Source organism: Erythranthe guttata, chromosome 2 (genome assembly GCF_056151865.1).
Source record: "Erythranthe guttata isolate IM_541 chromosome 2, IM_541, whole genome shotgun sequence".
Lineage (NCBI taxonomy): Eukaryota > Viridiplantae > Streptophyta > Magnoliopsida > Lamiales > Phrymaceae > Erythranthe > Erythranthe guttata.
In genome coordinates, this window is record NC_142534.1 from 14,222,285 (window position 1) to 14,242,162 (window position 19,878).

The 19,878-nt window shown below is 40.4% G+C and overlaps 1 protein-coding gene across 1 annotated transcript; it reads left to right on the forward strand.

Moving 5' to 3' along the window:
• The first annotated feature begins 16,822 nt into the window (after positions 1–16,822).
• Positions 16,823–17,770, forward strand: LOC148772408 (uncharacterized). The gene has a single exon (XM_088815032.1). It carries the CDS (start codon positions 16,823–16,825, stop codon positions 17,768–17,770), a length of 948 nt encoding a protein of 315 aa, XP_088671158.1.
• Positions 17,771–19,878: the final 2,108 nt, after the last annotated feature.

Consider the following 19,878-nt stretch of genomic DNA (forward strand, 5'->3'; position numbering starts at 1 on the left):
TTTATTTATTTCTCCCAAATGGCCATGCATCTTTCAAAACTGTTTTAACTGAGTGATTTAGACCCGTGTTAGGTGGTATGGTGAAATTTTGGGATTATTTGCATGAGTAGTTTAAGAGGAAATAAATTTTAAAGCTTCTGCATTGAATCTGTCCGCATTTGCATTAAGTTCATTATGTCTAGTTAGTTTCTAGTCTTGCATGTAGTATGCTTTTGTGTTATATAGTTTATTAGGGTTTAGCAAGCTGTGCCCTCTCTCCCTCTGATTTAAAAAGAAAAAATTTTACGTAAATTTTATATCCACAAAAATCATGTTTTCAAAAGTCTTCCGCTGAGATTACATATAATAAGGGTAATCGAGAGAGGGGTGTCACAGCAGACGTGGTATCAGAGCAGCGATCCCGGAAACCCCCATACGACCTAAAGATCTTCACGATTCTCAAAGCACGACTCCAACTGAACACTCGGGCAGGTATATGTTTTATGTGAATTTTATGGCTAATGTGAATTGTTTGTATATGTTTAAGTATTAAAATGTCTGGAGCAAGAACTCGAGCTCAAAATGCCGCTAACGATCCTCACAATCAATCTCGTACCATCCAAGACCTCACCGCCCTCGTCCGAGAACAAAATGAACAAATCAACCGCCTTGTTAACCTTCAAAACCAAAACCCTCATCCTCCTCCTCCTCCCCAACCTAGAAATACAGCCCCACAAGCCACCTACGAGCGATTCTTGAAAATGCATCCTACCGAATTCCACGGCGGCCCTAGTCCAACTGTTGCCGAAGAATTGATCAAATCCCTCGAGGTTATTTTCGAGTACATGGTGATGAACGATGGCGACCGAATCCATTGTGCACTATTCTTGTTGAAAAACGAAGCCCGAAATTGGTGGGAAGGCGCAAAGAGTGGAATCGATCTAGCAAATACCACTTGGGAAGCCTTCAAAGTTCTTTTCTTCGAAAAGTACTTTTCCAAGAATGTTCGAGCACAAAAGCTTAAGGAGTTTCTCGAGCTCAAACAAGGAAACCTAACCGTTGCCGAATTCACACGCCGTTTCGAGCAAGGAAGCCTCTACGCACCTTTCATATCCAAGGACGACACCGAAAAGATGAATCACTACCTAAGAGGCCTCAACCCGATCATCAAGCGAGACGTTCGACTAACCTCTGCCTCTACTTTCCGCGGAGTAGTGGACAAAGCCTTGGAAGCCGAACAAGACGAAATGGAAATACGACAATGGAGACCTCCTCACGATGCCTCTTCTCGACCATGGAAGAAGCCGAACCTCAACAACGCCAAAGGAAAGCAACCGATCAACCGAGCAACCGTGACCCCGAGCAACAAACCCTTTTGCCCCAAATGCAATCGAGCGCACTCAGGCGAATGTATTGCCGGAACCGACCACTGTTTTCGATGCAAGAAGCCCGGACACGTGGTCCGAGACTGCCCTATCGCCCCGAGGCAAGTGCCGGGACGAGTATTCGCCATGACAACAGACCAAGCCGAAGCTGACCCGTCAATGATCGCAGGTACCGTTAGTGTGTATAATAATTCCGTGTATGCCCTCATCGACTCCGGATCAACTCACTCATTCATCTCAAGTACCCTCGTTGCCGAACTCCGCCTAGTCCGTAGTCAAGCCGATGCCTTGTTTAGCATACTTATTCCTTCCGGTGATGAACTTAAATCCAATTTCATCATCAAAGATTGCCCTATCCAGATTCATAGCCAAACCCTAGCCTCCGATCTGATCATCCTACCCATTAAACATTTCGAAATAATCCTCGGAATGGATTGGTTATCAAAATTCGACGCCCAAATCAATTGCGCTCACAAAACCGTTCGTTTCTCCTTACCGAATGGAAGTTCTCTCGAATTCCGAAGCTCGTACAATCCGTCGATTCCTATCATTTCCGCCATCAAAGCGAGCAAACTTATTCAAAAAGGACATCTATGTCATTTGGTCGACATAGTGGAAACTCTCAACGAAGATAAAACCGACATTTCCAAAGTGCCAACCGTTTGCGATTTTCCCGATGTCTTTCCCGAAGATCTCCCCGGTCTTCCGCCCGATCGTGAAATCGAATTCGAAATTAATTTGATTCCCGGTTCCGCTCCTATCTCGAAGGCACCTTATCGCATGGCGCCGTTAGAGCTAAAGGAACTCAAAGACCAAATTCAAGATCTTATCGACAAGAAGTTCATCCGCCCTAGTTTTTCCCCATGGGGTGCTCCGGTACTCTTCGTGAAAAAGAAAGACGGAACTCTCCGGATGTGTATCGACTACCGAGAACTCAACAAGGTCACCATCAAAAACAAGTATCCATTGCCACGAATTGACGACCTTTTCGATCAACTTCAAGGCTCCACGGTCTATTCCAAAATCGACCTTCGTTCCGGATATCATCAATTGAAGATCAAGAAGGAAGATATTCCGAAAACCGCGTTTCGGACTCGCTACGGCCATTACGAATTTGTAGTGATGTCGTTTGGTCTAACCAACGCCCCAGCCGCTTTCATGGATCTCATGAATCGAGTCTTCCGCAAATATCTCGATCAATTTGTGATCGTATTCATCGACGATATCTTGGTGTATTCAAGAAATGATGAAGAACATCGAAATCAGTTGGAAATGGTGCTCCAAACCCTCCGAGAGAACCAACTCTATGCGAAGTTTTCCAAATGTGAGTTTTGGTTAAGACAAGTCCACTTTCTTGGTCACGTAATTTCCAAGGAAGGCATAGCCGTCGATCCAAGCAAAATTGAAGCCGTTTGTAATTGGTCAATTCCTCGTAATGTCGGAGAAATCCGAAGTTTCCTCGGCCTCGCAGGCTACTACCGACGGTTCGTTCCGAACTTTTCCAAGATAGCCGCTCCACTCTCTCGTTTGACCCGAAAAGAAGTCAAGTATCAATGGACTCCCGAATGCGAGTCTAGTTTCCAAGAACTCAAGAAGCGATTAACCTCGGCACCAATCCTCGCTCTACCGGATAAAACCGGAAATTATGTGGTCTATAGTGACGCCTCCAAGCACGGGCTCGGAGCCGTCATAATGCAAAACGGGAATGTAATTGCCTACGCCTCTAGACAATTGAAGGACTACGAGAAGAATTACCCGACGCACGACTTAGAACTCGCGGCAGTCGTGTTCGCCCTCAAAATTTGGAGACATTACCTTTACGGCGAAAAATGTTCGATCTTCACCGACCACAAAAGCCTCAAGTACTTCTTTACTCAAAAAGAGCTCAATATGAGGCAAAGAAGATGGCTTGAATTAGTCAAGGACTATGATTGCGAAATCCTTTACCATCCCGGTAAAGCCAACGTTGTCGCCGACGCTCTTAGCCGAAAATCCATGTCCGCCTTGATCATTAAACCGCCGCTCGAATCAACTATCAAGTCCGCTCAAGACCATGATGATCAACTTGTCAAAATCCGAGAAGGCTTAGCAACCGGTCAAAATCCAAATTTCTCAATGACCGACGGCAACATCTTGAAATTTCAAGGGAGAATTTGCATTCCGGCGAACAAAGAGATAAAGGGATTAATTCTCGACGAAGCTCACAAAACGCCCTACTCTTGCCATCCGGGTGAAACCAAAATGTATCAAGACTTGAAGAAGTTGTACTGGTGGCCAGGCATGAAGAAGGATATAGCCAAATACGTATCCGAATGCCTAATTTGTCAACAAATCAAAACCGAACACCAAAGGCCCGGTGGACTTCTACAATCCAACCTTATTCCCGAATGGAAATGGGAAAGAGTAACGATGGACTTTGTTCGAGGTTTCCCAAAGACTCTTAAAGGATCCGATTCAATATGGGTGATAGTCGATCGCCTAACTAAGTCCGCACATTTCTTACCGGTCAAGACCACTTTTAGTCTCGAAAAGCTAGCCGAGCTCTATATCGGAGAAATCATCCGACTCCATGGCGTTCCGATATCAATCATCTCCGACCGAGATCCCCGATTCACTTCCAAATTTTGGAAAAGATTGCAAGAAACGATGGGAACCCGTCTAGCCTTTAGCACGGCATACCATCCCCAAACCGACGGACAATCGGAAAGAACAATCAAGACCCTTGAAGACATGCTTCGGGCATGTATACTAGATTTTGGTGGAAATTGGGAAAGCCGTCTACCTCTCATCGAATTCTCGTACAACAATAGCTTCCAATCTTCGATCGGAATGGCACCTTACGAAGCCTTGTACGGAAGAAAATGCCGTTCTCCAATCCATTGGGACGAAGTAGGAGAGCGAAGCTTATTAGGACCCGAGCTAGTCCAACACACCGTCGACATAGTCAAGAATATCCGAGAGAAAATGAGAACCGCCCAAGATCGCCAACAAAAGTACGCAAATAAAAGAAGGCGAGATTTGGAATTCCAAGCCGGTGATCACGTATTCTTGAAAGTCGCTCCACTCAAAGGAATCATGCGATTCGGAAAACGAGGAAAGTTAAGCCCTCGATTCATTGGACCCTTCGAAATACTCGACCGAATTGGTGGCCAAGCCTATCGCCTAGCCCTACCGCCTCAACTATCCAAGATCCACAACGTCTTTCACGTCTCCATGCTCCGAAAATATATTCCCAACCCTAACCACATCCTTGACACCGAACCCCTTGATTTATCCCCGAACCTATCCTTTACCGAAGAACCCTCCCAAATATTAGACCGAAAAGTTAGGAAACTCCGAAACAAAGAAATTCGCCTAGCCAAAATCCTTTGGAAAAACCATTCTCCGGATGAGTCAACGTGGGAACTTGAGGATGAGATTGTGAGTCGTTATCCGGAACTAATCGAAAAAGGTACAAATTTTGGGGACAAAATTTTTTTTAAGGGGGGAAGATTGTAACACCCCGCATTTTCGGTAAAATAATATTATGTTATTTTACCACCTTTATGTGAATAATTGCGAAATTAGAATTTATAATAATTCTTGCATGGTTAGTATTTAGGTGAATTAGGTAATTATGTGAATTATGTGATTATGTGAATTATGTGATTAGGTGAAATATGTGATTATGTGAATTATGTGAATTATGTGCTTAGGAAATATTTCGAGATATTATTTCGAAATAAATTATTTTCATGAATTAAGATTTTATTCTTGCATGTGATTTTTTAAATGAGCATTTCATACACAAAATTTTAGAAAATAAATTTCCCCATGCATTTTTGGATTTTTAAAATTAATGTCGAAAATTAGAAAATGCTCCCCACATTTTCTTGAATTTTCGGACATCACTCACACACACACACATGATTTTTAAAATTTCATATTAATTAGTATAAGACATGCATTGGTGTGGTTGTACCTTGAGCATAGAAAGAAATACCCAAAAGCTAGCCCCCTACCCTCTAGTCTAGGCTTGCTTTTCCACTCCCACACACCACTTTAAGGCCAAAAGTCTTTCTTTCTTCTTCTCCTTCCCCTTCATTTCGGCAGCCACCACCACCACCATAGCCACCACCTTCTCAAAGCTTGAACCACCCAAGAACCACCACCATCTCAACTTTCGAAAATTTGCAAAATCACCCCTACAAAAAAATGTATTTTCCTTTCTTCTCCATTGGCTTTGAAGTCTCCAAAAACTCTATAAATACCACTCATGCCCAAGATCAAAACTCACTCTCAAACTCCACTCTTACAATACTTAAGTTCAAAGTCTCCTTCTATTTCAACAAGAGGAGAATTTTCGGCCAAGCTTAGGAGTAAGCTTCTCCTCCCTCTTCTTTCTTCTTCTTTCCCGAAAGAGCAAAGCTCTTCATCCTCCTCTTTCTTTTGTTTTCTTCTTATTTTCTTAATCTAACTCTTAATCTCTTCTTGTATTAGAGAGAAAAGAGCTAACAAGCCCTTCCCCTAAAGAGTATAGGTGAGAATTCTTGAATTCTTGCTCAAACCTACAACACCACTAGTATTTTCGGTTTTTATGTGTTTTTATGTGTTTTTATTGTTGATTCTTGCATATTATGTGATTATGAGTTTTAGATGATGATTGCATGTTAGTATTTTGAAAAGATAGCTTTATTCTTGAAAATTTATGATTTTTCGAAACAATTGGGGAAAAATGTTTTAAATGGCTTATTTTGCTTAATTAGTACTTTGCATGTGTTGATCTAGTGTTTGATTGTTGATTTTTGAAAAGAAAATGAATTTTTGGCCTAGCCATGAAACTTTCGGATTTTTGGGGAAAAATGTTTTAAAAGGCTTATTTGGTTTAATTAGTGTCTTGCATGTGTTAATCTAGTGTTTGATTGTTGATTTTTGAAAAGAAAATGAATTTTTGACTTGACTAAAGAACTTTCGATTTTTTGAGGTAAAATGGTTTATTTGGTTTGATTGCTACTTTGTATGTGTTGATCTTGTGATTGATTGTTGTTTTAAGGTCTTGCATGTTAAGATTGGAGATTAATTGTTGATCTAAGGTCTTGCATGTTAAGATCTAGTGATTAATGGTTGATCTAAAGTCTTGCATGTTAAGATCTAGTGTTTTCTATGAAAAATGGTTTAAGAACTAAGAGTTGTGCTAATTTGATTTAAAATACTCTTGCATGTGAAGATCTAGTGTATTTGCTTGAATAAAAGTGAAGATGAAAGTCTTGAATTTTATTCTTGTAAAATACTAGATCTAGTGAACTTTGTTGTTAGATTGTTTTTGCATGTTAAGGTTTCGGTTATTTCTATGTTTTTATGGCTAAATGATTTTGTGAAGCTTTATGTGTATTTTCTATGTGCTCCTATGTGCTCTTGCTTGCTTATGTGAATCATTGGGTGTAAGGATGAGAGAAGGGTAAGTAGAAAGGGTGCATGGGTGGGTGCATTAGTGTCATGAATTTTTAAAAGATAAAAACTATGTTGGAAAGTCTTTCGAGGTTACGGTAAATTTCTCGGGTACGGCGAGCCTGGTACCGTAGGGCCTAGGGGTGGTTTGATCCCACGTAGTTAGTCATGGTTCGAATTACATGGGGTTATTTATCCGTAACTTAGATTGACTCTTCCGAGGGATTCCCGACAATTTTTCATGTCATGCATGTGCATTTCGGTGTTGTTGATATAGGTGGGAAAATCTCACTCTATGGTCTTGGGACCGTAGGGTTATAAAGGTGGGAAACTCCTTCTATATTCTTCAATACGCGTCATGGCATAGGGTTATAAAGGTGGGATATTCTCACTCTATGGTCTTGGGATCATAGGGTTATAAAGGTGGGAATTATCTCACTCTATGCGTGGTGACAATTATGTGAATGAAGATCGCCGACGAAAAAGGGAAGTATATGATTGTTTTACTTCATGTTGTATGTTCATGTATAAGATATATGTATGTATATATATATATAGATATATGTATGCTCTATGTGCTATGTGTATTCGATATTACTTCAAGATTCTCATTGAGTCCTCAAAGACTCATATAGGTGTTGTATGTTTGTAGGTATACCCGATTTAGGGCCCGAGGAGTGAAGTTGGGAATCGAGCTCGAGAATCGGAAGGGGATCGTATGGAGGGGTTGTGGATAGTGTTGGCTCTTAATTTGGTTATGTGGTTCTATTTGTATAATATGCTTGTTAAAACGTTTGATACGGTTTTAGGTATTTTCTACCGATCGCTTCCTCCGATCGGTGGAAATTATTAAAAGACGATATGTGTAATAGTAATTAGGGTTACCCTATTTTGGATAATTAATCGGTAATCCGTAGCCTTTTGTAAGCGAAAGCAAATTTTCACTATTTATATGTATGCATGCTTTCGGCTATTAGTTTCTTCGTATTTTACCTCCATGTTCTAAAATCGTTTTCATATAGGTGTTCTGCTTAGAAAATTATGAGATTTTAGGAGTCTTTGCATCTCTCTGTTCTCATCATATTGATAGGTCTTTTGCATGTTTTGGGTAAGTATTTATTTAGTTATGATTTGTTTCTCATTGCTGCATCGAAACAGGGTCATTCGGGTGTTTTCTGGTATAACTGGAGTTTTACTCACTCAAATGCTTTGTTTCCAATTGGAAAATGTTTTAAACTTACCTTTCTGCCTTGGGGTAAAATTTGGTAGTTTTTGGGTCAGTGAGGAATTTATTATGAATTTTCAAATCTCCCTCCCTTGTTCTGGATTTTTAAACTGAGTGACTGTGCCATTTTATTTATTTCTCCCAAATGGCCATGCATCTTTCAAAACTGTTTTAACTGAGTGATCTAGACCCGTGTTAGGTGGTATGGTGAAATTTTGGGATTATTTGCATGAGTAGTTTAAGAGGAAATAAATTTTAAAGCTTCTGCATTGAATCTGTCCGCATTTGCATTAAGTTCATTATGTCTAGTTAGTTTCTAGTCTTGCATGTAGTATGCTTTTGTGTTATATAGTTTATTAGGGTTTAGCAAGCTGTGCCCTCTCTCCCTCTGATTTAAAAAGAAAAAATTTTACGTAAATTTTATATCCACAAAAATCATGTTTTCAAAAGTCTTCCGCTGAGATTACATATAATAAGGGTAATCGAGAGAGGGGTGTCACAGCAGACGTGGTATCAGAGCAGCGATCCCGGAAACCCCCATACGACCTAAAGATCTTCACGATTCTCAAAGCACGACTCCAACTGAACACTCGGGCAGGTATATGTTTTATGTGAATTTTATGGCTAATGTGAATTGTTTGTATATGTTTAAGTATTAAAATGTCTGGAGCAAGAACTCGAGCTCAAAATGCCGCTAACGATCCTCACAATCAATCTCGTACCATCCAAGACCTCACCGCCCTCGTCCGAGAACAAAATGAACAAATCAACCGCCTTGTTAACCTTCAAAACCAAAACCCTCATCCTCCTCCTCCTCCTCCCCAACCTAGAAATACAGCCCCACAAGCCACCTACGAGCGATTCTTGAAAATGCATCCTACCGAATTCCACGGCGGCCCTAGTCCAACTGTTGCCGAAGAATGGATCAAATCCCTCGAGGTTATTTTCGAGTACATGGTGATGAACGACGGCGACCGAATCCATTGTGCACTATTCTTGTTGAAAAACGAAGCCCGAAATTGGTGGGAAGGCGCAAAGAGTGGAATCGATCTAGCAAATACCACTTGGGAAGCCTTCAAAGTTCTTTTCTTCGAAAAGTACTTTTCCAAGAATGTTCGAGCACAAAAGCTTAAGGAGTTTCTCGAGCTCAAACAAGGAAACCTAACCGTTGCCGAATTCACACGCCGTTTCGAGCAAGGAAGCCTCTACGCACCTTTCATATCCAAGGACGACACCGAAAAGATGAATCACTACCTAAGAGGCCTCAACCCGATCATCAAGCGAGACGTTCGACTAACCTCTGCCTCTACTTTCCGCGGAGTAGTGGACAAAGCCTTGGAAGCCGAACAAGACGAAATGGAAATACGACAATGGAGACCTCCTCACGATGCCTCTTCTCGACCATGGAAGAAGCCGAACCTCAACAACGCCAAAGGAAAGCAACCGATCAACCGAGCAACCGTGACCCCGAGCAACAAACCCTTTTGCCCCAAATGCAATCGAGCGCACTCAGGCGAATGTATTGCCGGAACCGACCACTGTTTTCGATGCAAGAAGCCCGGACACGTGGTCCGAGACTGCCCTATCGCCCCGAGGCAAGTGCCGGGACGAGTATTCGCCATGACAAGAGACCAAGCCGAAGCTGACCCGTCAATGATCGCAGGTACCGTTAGTGTGTATAATAATTCCGTGTATGCCCTCATCGACTCCGGATCAACTCACTCATTCATCTCAAGTACCCTCGTTGCCGAACTCCGCCTAGTCCGTAGTCAAGCCGATGCCTTGTTTAACATACTTATTCCTTCCGGTGATGAACTTAAATCCAATTTCATCATCAAAGATTGCCCTATCCAGATTCATAGCCAAACCCTAGCCTCCGATCTGATCATCCTACCCATTAAACATTTCGAAATAATCCTCGGAATGGATTGGTTATCAAAATTCGACGCCCAAATCAATTGCGCTCACAAAACCGTTCGTTTCTCCTTACCGAATGGAAGTTCTCTCGAATTCCGAAGCTCGTACAATCCGTCGATTCCTATCATTTCCGCCATCAAAGCGAGCAAACTTATTCAAAAAGGACATTTATGTCATTTGGTCGACATAGTGGAAACTCTCAACGAAGATAAAACCGACATTTCCAAAGTGCCAACCGTTTGCGATTTTCCCGATGTCTTTCCCGAAGATCTCCCCGGTCTTCCGCCCGATCGTGAAATCGAATTCGAAATTAATTTGATTCCCGGTTCCGCTCCTATCTCGAAGGCACCTTATCGCATGGCGCCGTTAGAGCTAAAGGAACTCAAAGACCAAATTCAAGATCTTATCGACAAGAAGTTCATCCGCCCTAGTTTTTCCCCATGGGGTGCTCCGGTACTCTTCGTGAAAAAGAAAGACGGAACTCTCCGGATGTGTATCGACTACCGAGAACTCAACAAGGTCACCATCAAAAACAAGTATCCATTGCCACGAATTGACGACCTTTTCGATCAACTTCAAGGCTCCACGGTCTATTCCAAAATCGACCTTCGTTCCGGATATCATCAATTGAAGATCAAGAAGGAAGATATTCCGAAAACCGCGTTTCGGACTCGCTACGGCCATTACGAATTTGTAGTGATGTCGTTTGGTCTAACCAACGCCCCAGCCGCTTTCATGGATCTCATGAATCGAGTCTTCCGCAAATATCTCGATCAATTTGTGATCGTATTCATCGACGATATCTTGGTGTATTCAAGAAATGATGAAGAACATCGAAATCAGTTGGAAATGGTGCTCCAAACCCTCCGAGAGAACCAACTCTATGCGAAGTTTTCCAAATGTGAGTTTTGGTTAAGACAAGTCCACTTTCTTGGTCACGTAATTTCCAAGGAAGGCATAGCCGTCGATCCAAGCAAAATTGAAGCCGTTTGTAATTGGTCAATTCCTCGTAATGTCGGAGAAATCCGAAGTTTCCTCGGCCTCGCAGGCTACTACCGACGGTTCGTTCCGAACTTTTCCAAGATAGCCGCTCCACTCTCTCGTTTGACCCGAAAAGAAGTCAAGTATCAATGGACTCCCGAATGCGAGTCTAGTTTCCAAGAACTCAAGAAGCGATTAACCTCGGCACCAATCCTCGCTCTACCGGATAAAACCGGAAATTATGTGGTCTATAGTGACGCCTCCAAGCACGGGCTCGGAGCCGTCCTAATGCAAAACGGGAATGTAATTGCCTACGCCTCTAGACAATTGAAGGACTACGAGAAGAATTACCCGACGCACGACTTAGAACTCGCGGCAGTCGTGTTCGCCCTCAAAATTTGGAGACATTACCTTTACGGCGAAAAATGTTCGATCTTCACCGACCACAAAAGCCTCAAGTACTTCTTTACTCAAAAAGAGCTCAATATGAGGCAAAGAAGATGGCTTGAATTAGTCAAGGACTATGATTGCGAAATCCTTTACCATCCCGGTAAAGCCAACGTTGTCGCCGACGCTCTTAGCCGAAAATCCATGTCCGCCTTGATCATTAAACCGCCGCTCGAATCAACTATCAAGTCCGCTCAAGACCATGATGATCAACTTGTCAAAATCCGAGAAGGCTTAGCAACCGGTCAAAATCCAAATTTCTCAATGACCGACGGCAACATCTTGAAATTTCAAGGGAGAATTTGCATTCCGGCGAACAAAGAGATAAAGGGATTAATTCTCGACGAAGCTCACAAAACGCCCTACTCTTGCCATCCGGGTGAAACCAAAATGTATCAAGACTTGAAGAAGTTGTACTGGTGGCCAGGCATGAAGAAGGATATAGCCAAATACGTATCCGAATGCCTAATTTGTCAACAAATCAAAACCGAACACCAAAGGCCCGGTGGACTTCTACAATCCAACCTTATTCCCGAATGGAAATGGGAAAGAGTAACGATGGACTTTGTTCGAGGTTTCCCAAAGACTCTTAAAGGATCCGATTCAATATGGGTGATAGTCGATCGCCTAACTAAGTCCGCACATTTCTTACCGGTCAAGACCACTTTTAGTCTCGAAAAGCTAGCCGAGCTCTATATCGGAGAAATCATCCGACTCCATGGCGTTCCGATATCAATCATCTCCGACCGAGATCCCCGATTCACTTCCAAATTTTGGAAAAGATTGCAAGAAACGATGGGAACCCGTCTAGCCTTTAGCACGGCATACCATCCCCAAACCGACGGACAATCGGAAAGAACAATCAAGACCCTTGAAGACATGCTTCGGGCATGTATACTAGATTTTGGTGGAAATTGGGAAAGCCGTCTACCTCTCATCGAATTCTCGTACAACAATAGCTTCCAATCTTCGATCGGAATGGCACCTTACGAAGCCTTGTACGGAAGAAAATGCCGTTCTCCAATCCATTGGGACGAAGTAGGAGAGCGAAGCTTATTAGGACCCGAGCTAGTCCAACACACCGTCGACATAGTCAAGAATATCCGAGAGAAAATGAGAACCGCCCAAGATCGCCAACAAAAGTACGCAAATAAAAGAAGGCGAGATTTGGAATTCCAAGCCGGTGATCACGTATTCTTGAAAGTCGCTCCACTCAAAGGAATCATGCGATTCGGAAAACGAGGAAAGTTAAGCCCTCGATTCATTGGACCCTTCGAAATACTCGACCGAATTGGTGGCCAAGCCTATCGCCTAGCCCTACCGCCTCAACTATCCAAGATCCACAACGTCTTTCACGTCTCCATGCTCCGAAAATATATTCCCAACCCTAACCACATCCTTGACACCGAACCCCTTGATTTATCCCCGAACCTATCCTTTACCGAAGAACCCTCCCAAATATTAGACCGAAAAGTTAGGAAACTCCGAAACAAAGAAATTCGCCTAGCCAAAATCCTTTGGAAAAACCATTCTCCGGATGAGTCAACGTGGGAACTTGAGGATGAGATTGTGAGTCGTTATCCGGAACTAATCGAAAAAGGTACAAATTTTGGGGACAAAATTTTTTTTAAGGGGGGAAGATTGTAACACCCCGCATTTTCGGTAAAATAATATTATGTTATTTTACCACCTTTATGTGAATAATTGCGAAATTAGAATTTATAATAATTCTTGCATGGTTAGTATTTAGGTGAATTAGGTAATTATGTGAATTATGTGATTATGTGAATTATGTGATTAGGTGAAATATGTGATTATGTGAATTATGTGAATTATGTGCTTAGGAAATATTTCGAGATATTATTTCGAAATAAATTATTTTCATGAATTAAGATTTTATTCTTGCATGTGATTTTTTAAATGAGCATTTCATACACAAAATTTTAGAAAATAAATTTCCCCATGCATTTTTGGATTTTTAAAATTAATGTCGAAAATTAGAAAATGCTCCCCACATTTTCTTGAATTTTCGGACATCACTCACACACACACACATGATTTTTAAAATTTCATATTAATTAGTATAAGACATGCATTGGTGTGGTTGTACCTTGAGCATAGAAAGAAATACCCAAAAGCTAGCCCCCTACCCTCTAGTCTAGGCTTGCTTTTCCACTCCCACACACCACTTTAAGGCCAAAAGTCTTTCTTTCTTCTTCTCCTTCCCCTTCATTTCGGCAGCCACCACCACCACCATAGCCACCACCTTCTCAAAGCTTGAACCACCCAAGAACCACCACCATCTCAACTTTCGAAAATTTGCAAAATCACCCCTACAAAAAAATGTATTTTCCTTTCTTCTCCATTGGCTTTGAAGTCTCCAAAAACTCTATAAATACCACTCATGCCCAAGATCAAAACTCACTCTCAAACTCCACTCTTACAATACTTAAGTTCAAAGTCTCCTTCTATTTCAACAAGAGGAGAATTTTCGGCCAAGCTTAGGAGTAAGCTTCTCCTCCCTCTTCTTTCTTCTTCTTTCCCGAAAGAGCAAAGCTCTTCATCCTCCTCTTTCTTTTGTTTTCTTCTTATTTTCTTAATCTAACTCTTAATCTCTTCTTGTATTAGAGAGAAAAGAGCTAACAAGCCCTTCCCCTAAAGAGTATAGGTGAGAATTCTTGAATTCTTGCTCAAACCTACAACACCACTAGTATTTTCGGTTTTTATGTGTTTTTATGTGTTTTTATTGTTGATTCTTGCATATTATGTGATTATGAGTTTTAGATGATGATTGCATGTTAGTATTTTGAAAAGATAGCTTTATTCTTGAAAATTTATGATTTTTCGAAACAATTGGGGAAAAATGTTTTAAATGGCTTATTTTGCTTAATTAGTACTTTGCATGTGTTGATCTAGTGTTTGATTGTTGATTTTTGAAAAGAAAATGAATTTTTGGCCTAGCCATGAAACTTTCGGATTTTTGGGGAAAAATGTTTTAAAAGGCTTATTTGGTTTAATTAGTGTCTTGCATGTGTTAATCTAGTGTTTGATTGTTGATTTTTGAAAAGAAAATGAATTTTTGACTTGACTAAAGAACTTTCGATTTTTTGAGGTAAAATGGTTTATTTGGTTTGATTGCTACTTTGTATGTGTTGATCTTGTGATTGATTGTTGTTTTAAGGTCTTGCATGTTAAGATTGGAGATTAATTGTTGATCTAAGGTCTTGCATGTTAAGATCTAGTGATTAATGGTTGATCTAAAGTCTTGCATGTTAAGATCTAGTGTTTTCTATGAAAAATGGTTTAAGAACTAAGAGTTGTGCTAATTTGATTTAAAATACTCTTGCATGTGAAGATCTAGTGTATTTGCTTGAATAAAAGTGAAGATGAAAGTCTTGAATTTTATTCTTGTAAAATACTAGATCTAGTGAACTTTGTTGTTAGATTGTTTTTGCATGTTAAGGTTTCGGTTATTTCTATGTTTTTATGGCTAAATGATTTTGTGAAGCTTTATGTGTATTTTCTATGTGCTCCTATGTGCTCTTGCTTGCTTATGTGAATCATTGGGTGTAAGGATGAGAGAAGGGTAAGTAGAAAGGGTGCATGGGTGGGTGCATTAGTGTCATGAATTTTTAAAAGATAAAAACTATGTTGGAAAGTCTTTCGAGGTTACGGTAAATTTCTCGGGTACGGCGAGCCTGGTACCGTAGGGCCTAGGGGTGGTTTGATCCCACGTAGTTAGTCATGGTTCGAATTACATGGGGTTATTTATCCGTAACTTAGATTGACTCTTCCGAGGGATTCCCGACAATTTTTCATGTCATGCATGTGCATTTCGGTGTTGTTGATATAGGTGGGAAAATCTCACTCTATGGTCTTGGGACCGTAGGGTTATAAAGGTGGGAAACTCCTTCTATATTCTTCAATACGCGTCATGGCATAGGGTTATAAAGGTGGGATATTCTCACTCTATGGTCTTGGGATCATAGGGTTATAAAGGTGGGAATTATCTCACTCTATGCGTGGTGACAATTATGTGAATGAAGATCGCCGACGAAAAAGGGAAGTATATGATTGTTTTACTTCATGTTGTATGTTCATGTATAAGATATATGTATGTATATATATATATAGATATATGTATGCTCTATGTGCTATGTGTATTCGATATTACTTCAAGATTCTCATTGAGTCCTCAAAGACTCATATAGGTGTTGTATGTTTGTAGGTATACCCGATTTAGGGCCCGAGGAGTGAAGTTGGGAATCGAGCTCGAGAATCGGAAGGGGATCGTATGGAGGGGTTGTGGATAGTGTTGGCTCTTAATTTGGTTATGTGGTTCTATTTGTATAATATGCTTGTTAAAACGTTTGATACGGTTTTAGGTATTTTCTACCGATCGCTTCCTCCGATCGGTGGAAATTATTAAAAGACGATATGTGTAATAGTAATTAGGGTTACCCTATTTTGGATAATTAATCGGTAATCCGTAGCCTTTTGTAAGCGAAAGCAAATTTTCACTATTTATATGTATGCATGCTTTCGGCTATTAGTTTCTTCGTATTTTACCTCCATGTTCTAAAATCGTTTTCATATAGGTGTTCTGCTTAGAAAATTATGAGATTTTAGGAGTCTTTGCATCTCTCTGTTCTCATCATATTGATAGGTCTTTTGCATGTTTTGGGTAAGTATTTATTTAGTTATGATTTGTTTCTCATTGCTGCATCGAAACAGGGTCATTCGGGTGTTTTCTGGTATAACTGGAGTTTTACTCACTCAAATGCTTTGTTTCCAATTGGAAAATGTTTTAAACTTACCTTTCTGCCTTGGGGTAAAATTTGGTAGTTTTTGGGTCAGTGAGGAATTTATTATGAATTTTCAAATCTCCCTCCCTTGTTCTGGATTTTTAAACTGAGTGACTGTGCCATTTTATTTATTTCTCCCAAATGGCCATGCATCTTTCAAAACTGTTTTAACTGAGTGATCTAGACCCGTGTTAGGTGGTATGGTGAAATTTTGGGATTATTTGCATGAGTAGTTTAAGAGGAAATAAATTTTAAAGCTTCTGCATTGAATCTGTCCGCATTTGCATTAAGTTCATTATGTCTAGTTAGTTTCTAGTCTTGCATGTAGTATGCTTTTGTGTTATATAGTTTATTAGGGTTTAGCAAGCTGTGCCCTCTCTCCCTCTGATTTAAAAAGAAAAAATTTTACGTAAATTTTATATCCACAAAAATCATGTTTTCAAAAGTCTTCCGCTGAGATTACATATAATAAGGGTAATCGAGAGAGGGGTGTCACAGCAGACGTGGTATCAGAGCAGCGATCCCGGAAACCCCCATACGACCTAAAGATCTTCACGATTCTCAAAGCACGACTCCAACTGAACACTCGGGCAGGTATATGTTTTATGTGAATTTTATGGCTAATGTGAATTGTTTGTATATGTTTAAGTATTAAAATGTCTGGAGCAAGAACTCGAGCTCAAAATGCCGCTAACGATCCTCACAATCAATCTCGTACCATCCAAGACCTCACCGCCCTCGTCCGAGAACAAAATGAACAAATCAACCGCCTTGTTAACCTTCAAAACCAAAACCCTCATCCTCCTCCTCCTCCTCCCCAACCTATAAATACAGCCCCACAAGCCACCTACGAGCGATTCTTGAAAATGCATCCTACCGAATTCCACGGCGGCCCTAGTCCAACTGTTGCCGAAGAATGGATCAAATCCCTCGAGGTTATTTTCGAGTACATGGTGATGAACGACGGCGACCGAATCCATTGTGCACTATTCTTGTTGAAAAACGAAGCCCGAAATTGGTGGGAAGGCGCAAAGAGTGGAATCGATCTAGCAAATACCACTTGGGAAGCCTTCAAAGTTCTTTTCTTCGAAAAGTACTTTTCCAAGAATGTTCGAGCACAAAAGCTTAAGGAGTTTCTCGAGCTCAAACAAGGAAACCTAACCGTTGCCGAATTCACACGCCGTTTCGAGCAAGGAAGCCTCTACGCACCTTTCATATCCAAGGACGACACCGAAAAGATGAATCACTACCTAAGAGGCCTCAACCCGATCATCAAGCGAGACGTTCGACTAACCTCTGCCTCTACTTTCCGCGGAGTAGTGGACAAAGCCTTGGAAGCCGAACAAGACGAAATGGAAATACGACAATGGAGACCTCCTCACGATGCCTCTTCTCGACCATGGAAGAAGCCGAACCTCAACAACGTCAAAGGAAAGCAACCAATCAACCGAGCAACCGTGACCCCGAGCAACAAACCCTTTTGCCCCAAATGCAATCGAGCGCACTCAGGCGAATGTATTGCCGGAACCGACCACTGTTTTCGATGCAAGAAGCCCGGACACGTGGTCCGAGACTGCCCTATCGCCCCGAGGCAAGTACACTGAATTTTCAGTGCGTGTTTCACGGTGTAGTGAATTTTATTCAATGTGTGTTTTGGTGTAGTGCGTGTGTTTTTGAAGTGCGTGTTTTTGGTGTAGTGTGCGGTTTATTTTCGCTTTGAATTACTCAAGAACTACAGTGGAAAACAAATACTGGAAAAAAATCCACGCAGTACATCAAAAACACATATTGAGAAAAAACACGCACCACACCAAAAACACACACTAAAGAAAATACATACTGCACCAAAAACACACATTAAAAATAAAATACGCACAACATCTAAAACGCTCATTGAATTACACAACAAATACACTGGAAAACACGCACTGGAAAAAAATATCACGCAGCACATCAAAACCACACTGACAAAAAGCACGCAATACACACCGTAAACACTCACTTATAAACAAAACACACAACACCAAAAACACAAAATGAAAAATAAAACACGCACTACATCAAAAACATACACTGAATTACACAATAATTACAATACAAAACAAACACCCGAAAAAAAACCACGCACTAAACCAAAAACTCATACTTCAAAAAAACGCGCACTACACCAAAAAACACATTGAATAAAATCCACTACACCGTGAAACACACACTGGAAATTGAGTGTACTTCTTTTGTATATGATTGTGCGTTTTTAATGTAGTATGTGTTTTACACAAGAAGTACACTGAATGTCCAGTGTGTGTTTCACGGTGTAGTGAATTTTACTCAATGGGTGTTTTGATGTAGTGCGTGTTTTTTTGAAGTGCATGGTTTTTGTGTAGTGTGCGGTTTTTTTTCGCTTTGAATTACTCAAGAACTACGGTGGAAAACAAATACTGGAAAAAAATCCACGCAGTACATAAAAAACACATATTGAAAAAAAACACACACCCCACCAAAAAAACACACTAAAAAAAATACATACTGCACCAAAAACACACATTAAAAATAAAATACGCACAACATCTAAAACACACATTGAATTACACAACAAATACACTGGAAAACACTCACTAGAAAATAAAAACACGCAGTACATCAAAACCAAACTGCCAAAAAACAGGCAGCACTTCACACCGTAAACACTCACTTAGAAACAAAATAAACTACACCAAAAACACACAACGAAAAATAAAACACGCTCTACATCGAAAACATACACTGAATTACACAGTAATTACAATACAAAATAAACACCCGAAAACAAACCACGCACTAAACCAAAAACTCATACTTCAAAAAAACACGCACTACACCAAAAAACATATTGAATAAAATGCACTACACCGTGAAACACACACTGGAAATTGAGTGTACTTCTTTTGTAATTGAGTGTGGTTTTATATGTAGTCAGTGTTTTACACAAGAAGTACACTGAATTTCCAGTGCGTGTTTCACAGTGTAGTGAATTTTATTCAATGTGTGTTTTGGTGTAGTGCGTGTTTTTTTGAAGTGCGTGTTTTTGGTGTAGTGTGCGGTTTATTTTCGCTTTGAATTACTCAAGAACTACAGTGGAAAACAAATACTGGAAAAAAATCCACGCACTACATCAAAAACACATACTGAGAAAAAACACGCATCACACCAAAAACACACTCTAAAGAAAATACATACTGCACCAAAAACACACATTAAAAATAAAATACGCACAACATCTAAAACACACATTGAATTACACAACAAATACACTGGAAAACACGCACTGGAAAAAAAATCACGCAGCACATCAAAACCACACTGACAAAAAGCACGCACTTCACACCGGCCCTAAACACTCACTTATAAACAAAACACACAACACCAAAAACACAAAATAAAAAATAAAACACGCACTACATCAAAAACATACACTGAATAACACAATAATTACAATACAAAATAAACACCCGAAAAAAACCACGCAGTAAACCAAAAACTCATACTTCAAAAAAACACGCACTACACCAAAAAACACATTGAATAAAATCCACTACACCGTGAAACACACACTGGAAATTGAGTGTACTTCTTTTGTATATGATTGTGCGTTTTTAATGTAGTATGTGTTTTACACAAGAAGTACACTGAATTTTCAGTGTGTGTTTCACGGTGTAGTGAATTTTACTCAATG